General features: G+C 42.6%; 1 protein-coding gene across 5 annotated transcripts in view; it reads right to left on the minus strand.

Annotated features, from left to right (window-relative positions):
- Positions 1-473: 473 nt before the first annotated feature.
- CDHR3 (cadherin related family member 3) overlaps positions 474-14,932 on the minus strand; it is a 100,502-nt gene continuing 86,043 nt past the window's right edge. For all 5 annotated transcript variants that reach the window (XM_072653084.1, XM_072653088.1, XM_072653087.1 and 2 more), the window contains 2 exons: positions 11,571-11,619; positions 474-7,556 (listed from right to left, as the gene is read on the minus strand). In XM_072653084.1, the coding sequence (XP_072509185.1) occupies positions 7,177-7,556; positions 11,571-11,619 (429 nt within the window). In that variant the 3' untranslated portion in view covers positions 474-7,176. The remainder of the gene's footprint in view (positions 7,557-11,570; positions 11,620-14,932) is intronic.

Below are 14,932 nucleotides of genomic sequence, written 5' to 3' on the forward strand. Positions count from 1 at the left end.
AGCACTTATTGTGGGAAAAGTCATTGGCTCTAGAAGTGCTTTCTCCCTCCCACCCTTTCCATCCCCTTGGCTCTGGGAAGGGCTATTATACTTCACAGTCATAACTGACTATCCTGTTCTCTGGAAAGGACATTCCAAGTTGTATTAGCCTATTTTTCAGAGAGAGAGAGAGACAGCATGATGAATCAAAAATTTGACTGAGGTGTGGACCAAGAAATTGACTGACTTGCCCAGGGTCAGGGAGACCACACAACACCTGAGAGTCCATTCAGCAGGGAGGAGAGCTGGTGGGCCACACTAATTATGGCTTTCCTGCCAGTTGCTTCCAGAACGAGCTCGTACCTTGAAAATGTTGATGTTCAACAGTGATCATATTCAGTCTTTCCTGATCTTGCTGTCATACAATGTATTAAATAATTCCAAAAGGCAAACAGTAGAAACACAGATAAGAAAGAGATGAGTTGTCGAGGACCTAAGGTGATATTTGCCCAGCTTTATTTGTGAATCATAAGTATTTTTGGCAATGTAGACTAATACTTGTATCCTGCTTCCTACTGGCACTGTATACAGTTTAAACTTCAGATTTCATTGTCAAGGTTAAAACTGTTCACAAATGGTACCTAATACACACTCCCCTCCCCCTTCCTTTTCCTTAAGCAAACTGCCCCAATTTCAAGACAGTAATGAATCCAGGGAACAAACAGACGCTATGATAAAGTCCCGCCAACTAAGGCGTTGATTAGATAAATGTAGGAAAATCTCTTACAAGAGAATGACTTTGATATTCATTTCACCTTACCCAGACAACTTCTCCCATTTTCCCCTGCCCCTTGCCCAAAGCTGATAAATCTTTAGACCTAGTTCCTATCAAGTAGAATATGATGTGTTTAGAAAAGAACCAAACTTTCAGCCAGGAGACCTATGTATGAATCCGGGCTCTGAGATTAATAGCTACATGACTAAATAAATTCTCTTCTAGATTCTCAGTTTCCTCATCTGTACAATGAAACAGTTGTACTGTATGATCTCTAATGTCCTTTCTGGTCTTAAATCCTATTACCAGACTCTGGGGAGGTTGTGACCAAAAAAGGAAAAATGAGAATAAGCTGTGCCCTAGATGTATTTACCTGTATGGTATAGGGCTATCATGAGAGCTGGTACTAGAACCAGAAAAACCTGGGTTTGGATCCTGTCTCTGATTCACACTGGCTAGGTGACCCTGGGCAAGTCACTACCCCATAGGGTGCTGACATGAATTTGTAGAGGGAGCTTCCTCATTTGGGGCTTCTCTATATATATGAAATCACAGGTCCAGTCTCCATTTAAGAAAATCAAACTGTAGCATCTGGACTGAGTTTAAGGGACTAGAAATTGAAATCCCTGCCTGTGAATCGATATTAAGGAAACATGAAAGGAGAACTTTCTGATTATTTGAGGGAATGAGAGTTAGAGGAAAGTGGTGCTGCTAGGGAGGAGCCGAACATAACCATGTTTTCAGTCGTTGTAATTTGGGATAGGAAGAGGAAGACTGAGTGTGATACTCTTAGTAATAATCTGCTAGTTTGGTGTGAGATGAGATTGCCTGTGGACTTCTGGGTAATCACAGGTTGATCCAGGGCAAAGGCGTGCATGACAGTAATGTGATGGCGCTACTTGGAGGCAACTCTCTTATCCACCATCCTGGTTTTTGGAAACATTGTAGAGGCTGGAGACGGAAGTGGAGCAACAAGATTTCCTGGAACAGGTTACATAATTAGGGAGGTGGTGGAGCCTGCTTAGCCTGGAAGACAGTTTATTATTAAACTTTCAGTGTGAGGATTTACACCTTGGAAATCTCAGCAAATGCTGATTTATAAATCAGGACCTGATTTATTGTTTTGTCCATTGTCTAAAGCAGGGATGAGGAACCTGCAGCCTCAAGGCCACATATGGCCCTCTAGGTCCTCAGGTGTGACCTTTTGACTGAGTTTAAAAAAACTTAGACTCAATCAAAAGGTCACACCCGAGGACCTAGAGGGCCACATGTGACTTTGAGGTCGCAAGTTCCCCACCCCGGTAGAGCTAAGAAAGTGATGGAAAAAATGTTAATAATGAAGATTAAACTTAAAAGTGTGTTGTAGGTACATTTTTCTCCCCTCTAGAGGGCTGGTTGTTAAACATTTACCAGCACAACACTGCATTGACTGCTTCCACAGTCTTGGCACCTCCACAGTAGCCAATACTTATGTTCCTCGTGGTGTTCCCCATTTTCCAGGAGCAACAGGAGACTCTATCCTTTCTGGGATAGTGCCAACCAGTGTTGGTACAGTTCCCCATATTAACAACTGAACAGGCCCAGGTAGCTTGTATCGTCCACAAATTGGAGCAGACCATCGTACTCTTGGTAGAAAAGGGTAGCATTATGCTGGATAAACACCAGTTCTTTGAAGCTGAAGACTGAGAAAAGTTTGCATATGCTCACAGGAAGGCTGAAGCTTTGATGCCAAAGCATTAGGAAGGAAATAAGGTCCATGCCAGAATACACAAATGAATTCAGACATTTGAGAATTATTTTAAGTTGAGAGGAGGTGGCCTTGGCAGAAACTTTAAGTTCAGTGGCAAACTAAGATCACCTAGCAGTCATCTTCCACTTGATGATCTGACAGGTCTGATTGGCATACTAATCCAGGTGGAAAATAAACTAAAATACCAAAGGAGGAAGAGAGTATTGGACCCAAAAGATCTATTGGGGGCTATAGGGATGGTGGTGGTAAAAAATAAACAAACAAATCTATGTAGCTGAGAATCACCCAGCATGGGCAGGCATCCTAATGTTGGCAATACAGGATATAGTATAATCTTGGCTTTCAGCATCGAACCCCATATCATCTGGTACATCAGTGTTATTGTACATAGGTTCAGCATCTCTAGAAGGACCTGTGGAGAAGCTGCGGAGGACAGGGAAATAGCCACTAGGGGTCAGGCTGGGGCTTCAGATACCCAGGGCTTAGCCACACTAAGCCTACCCAGACCCAAGTTTTTAAGGTGGAGGTTGAGCTTTTGGTCTATTGATATAAAGAGCAGAGCCACAACTAGTTTGGGACAATTAGGCTTTTCCCTAGGCGCTAAAATATGGAAGGTGTTGGGACACTAGTTCTCTTTCTCCTGGTAGAAACAACCGAGCTTAGCAAGAATAATTACTGAAAATAGGAAACTACACTAGGAAATGGTATGCTTCCTCCATGTGCCAACCTTTTACTTCCTCCCCCCACCAGCTAGCTAATCTTTTCCCTGTTGTGATTTCCCTTTCTCAGGGCTTCTTGCCTGGGGTGGTCTCTTGGTATCTATAGATCTCTCTCACCCTCCATGAGGTATCCTAACATCTTATGTTCTAAAGTTTAACGTCTCTCCTCAAATTCTTCTCAACTGAGCTTGCTGTAGAATGTTGTGGGATATTTTCTGCGGATGCTAGAATTGTTTGTTATCATTATGACAGACAATGCTACCCCTTAATGGATGATAGCCTGGGAAGAAGAAATAGGCAACAATTGAAAAAGCATTGACCCTGGAATCATGGGAACTGGATTCAAATTCTTCTTCTGATGTTTACTACCTGGTGACTTGGGGAAATGACTTTATCTCTCTGGGCCTCAGTTTCCTCACCTGTAAAATGAGGAGGTTGGAATAGATAACCTCAGAAGTAACTTCTGGCTCTAGATCTATGATCCTATTGGGTCCTTCTCAAGGATGGGCTAACAAGTATGAGGCAAAGATACCCCACTTTCCAGCCCGAGACCAAGGTCATTAGACAGGAAAGAGTTTTTGTCTAAAATGGGTGGAAAAGAGAAAAGACCAGCTTTCTAGTGCTGATCAACAGATTCAGGGAGAAGGGTAGTAAGGAGAGAGGATATTGGTGGACAGAACCTGAAAATTAAATGGATAAAAAAAAGTACCTGAAAGGTGAAGTGATTTACTGAGTGTCACACAGCCAATATGTGTCAGAGATGGGACTTGAACTCAAGTCTGGGACAGTACTACAGAACAGCACTGGATCTGGAGTCAGAGGACCTGTATTTAACACCTGCCCCTGTCACTTAGTCTCCATATGTCCTTGGGTAAGTCACTGAGTTTTTCTGGGCCTCAGTTTCCTCATCTGTATGGATTGGATGAGCTGCTGTTTATGGTTCCTTTCAGCTCTAAATCTATAATCCTATAACTCCAAGGTCTGTTTGCTATTTATTATGTTCCACTTTGAGGTATTCAGACCTAAATATACCAAAAAAAAGAGACACTCTTCCTTGCAGCTGTCATCTGTTTATTGACTTATTAACTTGACTTCTCAGATTCCCTCAAGAGCATAGCTTCATCAGTGCTCAGGGTTTCCAAAATACCCTTGTTGTTGCTGAGTTATTTTTCAGTTGTGTCTGACTCTTTGTTACTCTATTTGAGGTTTTCTTCGCAAAGATAATGGAATGGTCTGCCATTTCCTTCTCCAACTCATTTTATAGATGAGGAAACTGAGGCAAACAGGATGAAGAGACTTGCCCAGGGTGACACAGCTAGTAAGTGTCTGAGGCCAGGTTTGAACTCAGGAAGATGAGTCTTCCTGAATCCATTGCCCCACCTGGCTGCCCCAAGACGCCATTTAAGATCATCAGAGAAAGTGATCCCTTCACAGATTTGAGTGTCTACTTTGCCCACTAGGAAGTTCCTTCCTAAGTCTAACTAAATCTCTTCAGTGATCATTAAACACTGTTCCCTCTTGTGCCCGTCATTCATCATCCGCGGTGACAGAGTAACAGCTGCTCACCATCCTCTGTTTAATGGATTTAATGGATTTATAAAGTTACTAAGTCACCCTTCAACTTTCTCTTAGTCTTATTTTATTTAGATGGAGGTTGAGAGCTTCCAAGCAAAGCATTTCAGTTATAAGCACACAGAGAAATAGCAGGAATCTCAAATGGCTAATCAGCCACTTTGGTCATCCAACTGCCTGCTTTAACCTAAACAGATAAGTCAGTCTGCGTTCTTTTGCCAAAATTTAATGGATGGGAGGGAAATTTCCTGGCTATCACCTGAATTAAATAAACCACTCTGGGTCAGAGAAGGAAGGAATGAATCCATTGGTCAATCAATCAATCAACCAAAAGAGCATTTATCAAGCAACTATTCCATGTCAGGCACTGGCAATAAAGACAAATATGAAACAACCCGTCTTCAAGGAGTTTACCTTCTACTGGGAGAAACACATACATGCACAGAGAGACTTTAAAAGTATCTCACTTAAATGAAGAGACAGATACTGTCTCCACATCTGAAAAGAAAAAAGTCAAAATCCATTTTCCTAATTCAGGCAGGTGAGTCAGACTTCTGATGATGGGACCCTGACTTGAGGCCCACAGGAGAGGCTGTGGGTTTTATAGGACTGGACCTTGTTCCCTCAATTAGTTATCTTACATATATATGTGTGCATGTATGTATGTATATATCTATCTATCTATATATATGTGTATGCATATGTATATATACTATTATCTAATATATAGTTATCATATCTATATCTATACATATATCTATGTATAATGTGGTTTAGGAGGAGGGAGAGAAGAGGGGATACACTCAAGGCTTATGTGAGGCCTCGGCTGACTGCACATTTTAAAGCTTCATCTCCCTTTCATTCTGAGGCTGTTTATTTTTGGTTCATCACTCCGACTGACAGGTGAAAGTCTGTGTTAGCTGGCTGAGGTGGGTTTCACACTGTGCCTTGAGTCAGCGCTCTGATGTTCCCAATGAAACAAAGAGTTGCAGAGGAAAAGAACAGATGGGCTGGGTGAAGATTGGGGGGGATAAAAATCCCTTGTTGTTGTTAAGTACAGAGAGGGGCACATGACAATCTACCTCCTGCTCCATTCCTTTGCCCAAGCTATCCCTCACCCCCACCCCCAGATCAGACCCGGGAGGCCTTCCCTCCTCGTCTCTTAGAATCCTGTCTTCCATCAAAACACAGCTAAGACACTACCTCCTCCTAAACCAGACCTTTCTCTATTCCTCAAAATAGTTAGAGATCTCTATTTTTCAAAATTATTTTGTGCATAATTTTCAATTTATTTACTATACCTATGTCCCTAATAAGCTCCTTAAAGGTATGGACTGTTTTGTTTTTGACCCTTGTACTTCCGGTGCCTAATACAGTCACTTCCTTTGCACAGAATTTGTGCAAATTTGTTTGGTTGGGTCCAGCTCTTTGTGATCCCATTTGGGGTTTTCTTGGCAAAGATAATGGAGTGGTTGGCCATTTCCTTCTCCAGATCATTTTATAGATGACAAACTGAGGCAAACAGGGTTAAGTGATTTACCCAGGGTCATACAGCTAGGATGTGTGTGAGGCCAGATTTGAACTAAGGAAGATGAGTTTTCCTGAGTCTATGTCTGGCAGTCTATTCACTGTACCACCTAGCTGTGCATTGTACATATTACTACTACTACTACTACTACTACTACTACTACTACTACTACTACTGCCACTACTACTGCCACTACTACTACTAGCTAACATTTATATAGAGCTTATCCTGGGCCAGGCACTAGGCTAAGTGTTTCACAAATGTTATCTCACTTGATTCTCATGACAACCTGGGAGGTAAGTGCTATTATTATCCCCATTTTACAGATGAAGAAACTGAGGCAAACAGAGGTTAAGTGACTTGCCCAAGCATGCACAGCTGGTAAATGTCTAAGGCTAGATTTGAATTCAGACCTTACTGACACCAAGTCTAGTGTTCTATCCGCTGCACCACTTATCTATCTACCCCACTGCTTAATCAATACTTGAATTAAGTTGGACTTTCTATGGAGTTATCTCATGAACTACACAGACACATATCTATTAGTTGTAGGAGGAGGCAACACATCTTGTTGGGGACCCCTAGACACCCCATCCCACCTTTCTTTCTCTTTTAGACAAGGTTTTAGGATAAAGATCTATCCCTCTGAGCAGAAGCAGCTAAGGTCAGTTTCCTTTTATGTAAGTACTAAATACCATGCCAAAAATTTTTCCAACCCCATCCTGAAATACATGGTCCAACAAAGTATATTCCTTTTGCAAAGTTTCATTATATACATTTTTTTTTAAGTTGAAGGCTACCTCAGAAAATCTGAGATGCTTGGTTCTTACATCCACAAATGCCAAAATGCTATTTACTTCCCAGTGGTTTTCATTGGAGAATGGGAGTGTATTTTGGGGGAAGCCCTTCCCAGGAGGACTGGGGAAGACCCCTGTCCCATTATTCCTTCTCTGGATTTCTGAACTCTAGGGGTACCTAGGCTTTGTGATGACTCCATCTTCCCTTCATCACTCTTGAGCCCCACACTGATGTCATCAGCTTCCATTTTCCCAGGCTTCCCATCTACTTGCTTGTTAGTCCCTTCCAGGGGGTTCATCCCATCACCATTATTTGTCACAGTCCAAACAGCTCCTTGTTCACTCAAGTCTTTCTCTTCTGACCATATTTGGAGTGACGGATTTTTCCACCTCCTGGCACCAGATTTTGAATTGAATTCATATATTTTGCCAGTAACTAGAAGAAAAAGAGAGCAATAGTTAGGCCTATTTCTTCTCAAAAGAAGTAAACCGGAAGCTCTGAATGACCCAATGACATAAAACAGCCTTGCAGATAAGCAGAGGCCATTTGCTCGCCCATAAAAGTCTAGCTAAACTGCTCCTTCCAAGGATTACACAATTTAGACAACACAGGGAGTAAAAGAAATTAAATGAATAGCCTACAATTCATAGTCCCTGGCTGTGTGAACAGTTTACAAATTGTGACTTTATTTTGAGACTCTAAGCCAGAGGTTCTTAACCTTTTTTTGTGTCAAGGACCCCTTTGGCTGTTTGACAAAGCCTAAGGACACCTTCTCATCATATTGTTTTTAAATGCATAAAACAAAAGACACAGGATTACAAAGAAAACCAACAGTGAAAAAATAGTACGGGCATGTTTATGAGGGCATCGAGGTGGCACAGTGAATGAAGTACCCCACCTGGGCACTTCATAATTTCAAATCCGACCTCAGACTCTTACTAGCTATGTGACCTTGGGCAAGTCACTTAACCCTGTTTGCCTCAGTTCCTTATCTGTAAAATGAGCTGGAGAAGGAAATGACAAACCTCTCCAATATATTGGCTAAGAAAACCCCAAATGGGGTCATGAAGAGTAGGACAGGTTTGAAAAATGGTGCACAACAACAGCTTATCTATGGACCCGTGATCATAAATTTAAAGATGGAAAGGGCCTTAAAGTATATAGTATATAGAGCATATAGAGTATATATAGTATATAAAGCATATAGTCCATCTCTCATTTTACAGGTGAAGAAACTGAGATTCAAAGAAACCTTGCCCAAGGACCCCCAGGGAATAAATGACAGAGGCAGGATTTAGGGATAGGTCCCCCAGTCCAAATGGTGCATGTGTGTGTGTGCGTGTGTGCATGCATGCATGTGTGTGCATGTGCACGTGTGTGTGTGCATGCATGCATGTGTGTGCATGTGCACGTGTGTGTGTGTGTAAGCATTGCACAGAACTCTCTAAACCCAGGTGCTAAGATGTGACACAAGTTGAGATCTTATTTCTAAGGTATGATGGCTGGAGCACTGGTTTGGTACCAGAGGATGAGGTTTGAATTCTGTCTTTCCTGTTTATCACCAATGGGCAAGTTACATCCTCCATGCCTTGGTTTCTTGGAAGCTAGACTACACGACCTCCCTAAAGCCTAAAGTCATAGGATCCACATTCTCATTATGTCACTCCCCCTTCCCCAAAGGTTTGTTTGTTCTTGATATTCCAGCTGGCTCCCAGATTTCATTTTTTATCATAGATACATCTACACACAGGACACCTCTGTCTCCCCCCTGAATATGTATGTTTCCTTGACCAGGTATCTGTCTAGGGAAACAGAAGGGTCGGGGGAGACTCTGCTGGTGTCATTTCCCTGAAACCTCTGAGGCTGTCTGCTCTGGATTCCTCCAGCACTTATGTTAATGTGGGCACATTATGGTAACAAGTACCTAATAATAGAGGGAAATTTAATTCCTACTGCAGCCTCTTGCTGGAGAGGAGCCATTCTCCTTCAGAGAAGGACTGAAGCGTTTTGCATATGAAGGTGGCCAGGAGCCAAAACACTTGCCTCCTGAATTTGGTTTCCTTCCCTTTATTTCCATCTATAATTGAGCCTTTGTAAGTGGCAGGAATGTGTGTAAAGGAGCTAAATCTGGTGGCTGACTTCAAGGAGGTTATGTGAGCTCGGGGAGACTGTCTGTCTTTACCTTTCATGTATCTTTTCCAGCCAAAGGGATGCTGGGCTGTGCTATCTGGAAACTCATACATTGAACACCGCATTTCACCTATAACTCAACCATCTATCTAATGGGGAAAATGGATTCATTCTGTAACCATGTGGGGAAGAATTATGTTCTCAAGGGACACCATCCTTGGTAGGTGATTTATTTCTTAGGGGAAGAGGCAAGAAAAAAATGTAGGTTTATTTTTTTTTTCACTTTCTCAATCAAGCAAGAAGCCATTTACAAAGCTCCTACAATGTGCCGTGCATTGCTTTAGACAAAGAGAAAAAAACAAACCGTTCCCAGCTTCAAGGACTTTACATTCTATTGGCTGAACCTACCTGAAAACTAGCCAAGATGCTAGATAGCTGAGTGACTATAGGTGAGTCGCTTCTTTAACCTGAGTCTAAATTTCCTCGTCAGTAAAATGGCAGTGGTATGAGGCCATAGGGTAGGCTGAGAATTGGACTAAGTGATCACTAAGGTTCTGTCTGGATCAGGAGTGGGGAACCTGCTGCCTCAAGGCCATATGTGGCCCTCTAGGTCCTCAAATGGGGCCCTGAATTGGATTCAAAGAGCTGCACTTGAGGACCTCTACATGTGGCCTCAAGGCTGTAGGTTCCCCGTCCCTGGTCTGCACTATTGCAATAACCTTCAGATTGGCCTTCTTGTGTCTAGCCTCTTCTCCTCTCCTACTGATCATTCACACAACTGCCAAATTAATATTCCTAAAACAGGTTTGTAGTCGTGGTCTTTCTTCCCCCAGTAACTCTCTATTACCTCTAAGAAGAAAACAGACTTCTCAATCTGTGCATTTAAAGTCATGCACAATCTGTCTTACCATCTCCCTTTCCAGACTTACTTCTCCCCTTCCTAATAGTCTACATTCCAGACAAAATAACCTACTAGCTGCTCCCCTGAAATAAGTGTGCAGGCCTCCCATTTCTCTGCTTTTTCCTTCAAGTTCATCTTAATGACCTGAGTGCCACTTCCTACATGAAGCCTTCTCAGATTCTCCCAATTTTTACATGCTATTTTCATCCCGCGTTTCCTCTGAATTTAGGTCCCTGAGGACAGAGATGGATTAATTTTTGTCTTTATCTCAAGTAACTCAAAACAGTGTCTGCCTTGAACACAATAAGAACTTAATAAATATCAAATTGAATTTCAAGTTCTAAATCCTACAATCTTAGGGAGACACTATCATCACCCTAATATCGGGTCTATATGGGCATGAAATGCCTCAGAGAATTTTATATAGGATGTTACAAAAGTGTTAGTAGAGTTTATTAAATTTAAAATACGGTTTTTTAAATAAAAAATATAGTTTATTAAAATAGCTTTTAAAATTAAAATACATTCATAAACTAAGTAAATAAGTAAAAATGAAAAAGAACTTAAGCTAATAGCTTTAAATGGAACTAAGACTTTTGTTACATGACATCTATCTTATCTTATCCTCATCCATAATATCTTAGAGAGAAAGAGAGAGAGAGAGAGAGAGAGAGAGAGAGAGAGAGAGAATAAGCATTTATATAGTGCCTACTATGTGCCAGGCAATGTGCTAAGTGCTTTACAAATATTTGATTCCCTTGATCAATTCGATTATTCTATTTGACCCTACCTATGAGGTAGGTGCTCTTATTATCCCCATTTTAAAGCTGAGAAAATGGAGACAAATAGAGGAGTATGGGACTTGCCTAGAGTCACAGAGCTAGGCAGCAGCTGAGATCAGATTTGAACTTAGGTCTTCCTAACTTCAAATGTAGAAGTTAGTCTAATCACTGGGCCATCTTGATGACTTTCAAATGAGACATAATTTGCCAAATCTTTAAAGCACTTTGCAAATATTAGCTATTATTATAATGTATTAAGGCTTGCAAAGTGTTTTTCTCACTCTTGCCTGGTGTGGTAGGCAGTCTAAGTATTATTTCCCATTTTACAGATGAGGCCCAGAAACTTCAGCCCAGAGAATTAAAGTTGCTTGCCCAGCACCAAACAGGTAGTAAGTGTTGAATCTGAGATTTGAACCCAGATCTTATGACTCTAAGACCCATGTTCAATGTACTATATGCCTCGCTGCTCTCTATTCCACAAATCAGCCAAGTGGGACCCACATGGAAAATCAAATATCTCTTTGAAAACGGCAAATCAAGATCAACAAAAGATGAAGGGGAAAATGTTGTACTTCTGTCTCGTTTATCAATAATGGTACTATCTCCTTTTGAAACGGTATTTTCCATTTACATTACCTGGGTCTAGGGCTTCTCCATCAAAGACAGTGTTAATCTTGGTCATTTCCTAAGAAGACAGAGAGACACAACATGAAATGAAGCTAGGCGCTGACCCAAGAGAAGGCTGTCATTACTCTGAGAAATTCAAACCTGGGTGATCTTGGTAGCCAAGCCACATGGTACCTCTGCCTGCCGAATGTTCAGCGACTGAGCTCGATCAGGAAAAAGCCACAGAAATTTCTGTGGGCCTGCCTAATGCTCAAGTGAGAACTAATCACGTTTGACAGTCTAAGTGACTTCGAATAGGCAATCAGAGAGGGTCACCTCCTCTGGGCAAAGGGCCTAGGAGTTCCCTGTTGGGAGGTGGGTAGAATCAGAACTGAGGAGGGGTGCCTAATAGACTACAAGGGAAGGAAAAGCAGTTCTCAGACATCTGATGCCAAGCAGGGCTGTGCTTGAAGAATAATTAGCCTATTCAAGCTGGAAGGAATATTGAAAGCATCTAGTTCAATTCTCCCCCACCACCTTTTTTTTTTTTTTTTAACATACTGAGGCCCAGAGATGTTAAGTGACTTCCCCAACATTACACAGCTACCAAGTGCTCCTGACAAAGAATTCAATGGACTTTCTATTCCATTTAATACCACTTAAACCAACAGCGACAATCCTCTCCAGGGGCCCCAGCCTGTGGCGTGTGCCACCCTCCACACATTCCATATGGCCCCACAGCTGGCTAAGATTTCAAAAGACCTAGGCAGAAGGAGGCTCTCTAGTCCCGGATTTTAGGGTTTGGAAAAGAAGTATTCAGATCAAGGGAGACAATAATCCTACTATATTTTCACTGGTCAGACCATGCCTGGAATAATGTGTTCAGTTCTGGGCACTTTGACAAGCCGAGGCACATTCAGAGGAGGGTAACAAGCTTGATGAAGGATTTCAAAACAACATTAGACAGCTCCTTGAGAGCAGGGGTTGTCTTTTACCTTTCTTTGTATCCCTGTCACTTAGCACTGTGCCTGGAGAGTAGTGGAGACTTAATAAATGCTTATGACTGACTGATTGACAGTGTCACTTGAGGAGGGAACTGGGGAGGCTTGGGGGACACAAAAGTTCTGTCTTCCACATTCTGAAGGGTTTCCTGGTGAATGAGGGATTACATTTATTCTGCTTGGTTCTAGCAGAGAGAAGCAGGTTCAGGAAGCCAGAGACAGATTTTTGGCTCAACATAAAGGAAAAATTCTTAATAATTAGAGCTGACCAAAAAATGGAACAGACCGCTTCATGAAGTAATGAGTTATCCATCCCTGGAGTTATTTAATCGGAGGCTGAACAACCATGCTTTGGGGATATTGGAGAAAGGGTTCTGCGTGGTAGGGGGCTGTGCTAGATGCTAATTCATGCCAAAGACCAATAATAGCAACTTTCGACAGCATTTTAAGGTTTTGTAAGTGCTTTCCTTCCTACAACTTTATGAAGTAGGTAGCTCAAATATGATTGTTGACATTTTATAGCTGGGGAAACTGAGTCCCAGATGGGTGACTTGTTGGGAAGGGGGGGATAACAAGTACACAACTAGAAAATACTAGTGTGTGTAATGGTAGAGTTTAGTGGTCGTAGTGTTGTTGCTAAGTTGTTTTGGTTGTGTCTGACTCTTCATGAACTCATTTGGGGTTTTCTTGGCAAAGATACTGGAGTAGTTTGCCATTTCCTTCTTCACTCATTTTACAGATGAGGAAACTGAGGCAGAGTTAAGTGACTTGCCCAAGGTTACAAAGCTATTAAGTGTCTGAGATCAGATTTGAACTCGAGGATGAGTCTTCCTGACTCTAGGCCCAATACTGTACCCTAAAGTACCACCTAGCTGCCTAATAGTAGTTATATCAGGATTTGAACCCAGTCTCCTGATTCCACGGCTTTTACTCTGGATGTCCATGTAAAAAGAGCCTGGATGGTTTATCTTCTAGGATGGGTCATACAAGAAAAAGCCAAAATCATGTCCCATTTGTCATGGGTAATGGAGCCTTGTTGATTAGACTCTAATAGATAATTAATAAAGAATGGGTATTCAACAGTCAGGAGGCAGCTTGCTGTGGCAGAATGATTGGGAGTCTTTGGGCATGGCTTCCAACCCCAACTCCTTCAGTTATGATCTGTATGACCTTAGACATATCATTTAATGTCCATGGGCCTCAGTTTCCTCATCTGTAAAATGGGGTTAATAATAGCACCTATTTCGTTAGGTGGTTGTGAGGATCAATGAGAATAGATGAAATGCTTCGCAAACCTCAAAGCTCTGTACAAATGCTAGATGTCATCATCATTATTAGTAACAATTATATGTTTAGATTTACTCCTCCTATTCCTTAACGTCACTGACTGCCTGGTCCCTAGTCAGTATCCCGCCAGATCCTCGAGTTTCAGCCAGGCTGGTGTGGGGTAAGTGCCCCTTTGGCCTGGGGGAGGCAGAGGGGGCCCTCTGTGTGCTGCACAATTCTTCTGCCCTTTGCCGCACACAGAGACAGCCAGGTGGGCAGCAGCTGGCTCACCCCTCTGGCCAGTCTGACTGCTTAGGCATGCACACTGAGGCAGCTGCCACCCATCTGCCTCCTCAGCCTTTGCGCTGCCATTCCCCATTTCATTTATCTCCCAGCCCTTCTTTCTCAGAGTTACTGTGACATAGTCAACCCAACCGTGAAAGACGAGCAGGGACACAGTGGCTGTGCTTCCGCCACCCCAACCCCCACCGCTCCACAGCCTTCTCAGAGATCACAGAAGCTCAGAACTGGAAGGGACCTGGGCCCCAAGCCCCTTTACAGCTTTCCTGGCAATGCCCAAGCAGCCTCTGCTTGAAGACCATTAGTGGAGGGAAACCGACGCTTTCCTGAAATAGCACATTTCACTTTGGGATAGCTGATTTTGGTGGGGGGAGGTATTTCCTTATGTGAAGCCTTAATTCAGTCTCATGACAACTGATCCCATCCCCCAACCCCCACCCCCACCTGCCCTGTGCTCCTCATACTGTTTTCTGGGGCCCTGTGACAGCTCTTCAGGTTCTGGAAGATGCCGATTATGCCAACCCCCTCCCCATCTGCCGCCCCCAGGCTGCTCTACTCCAAGGTCTACATCTTCTTCCCTTCCTCCCTCCCCCCTTCCTTCCTTCCTTCTCTCCTTCCTTCCTTTCTTTTTTCCTTCCTTCCTTCCTATCTCTCCTTGACAGAGATTACTTCAGGCAAAACAGTGGAGGCTAAGATTGATTTCCACAGGCTCCCGTCTCTTTTCCTGGCTTCTCCTTGCATCAGGCACTCAGTGTTCTCATGCATCCTCTCAGGTTCTCAGAAGGTACTTCTCCATGGACTTGCTTTTCCTTCACTATTCCTGTG

The sequence above is a fragment of the Notamacropus eugenii genome, chromosome 3, assembly GCF_028372415.1.
Source record: "Notamacropus eugenii isolate mMacEug1 chromosome 3, mMacEug1.pri_v2, whole genome shotgun sequence".
Lineage (NCBI taxonomy): Eukaryota > Metazoa > Chordata > Mammalia > Diprotodontia > Macropodidae > Notamacropus > Notamacropus eugenii.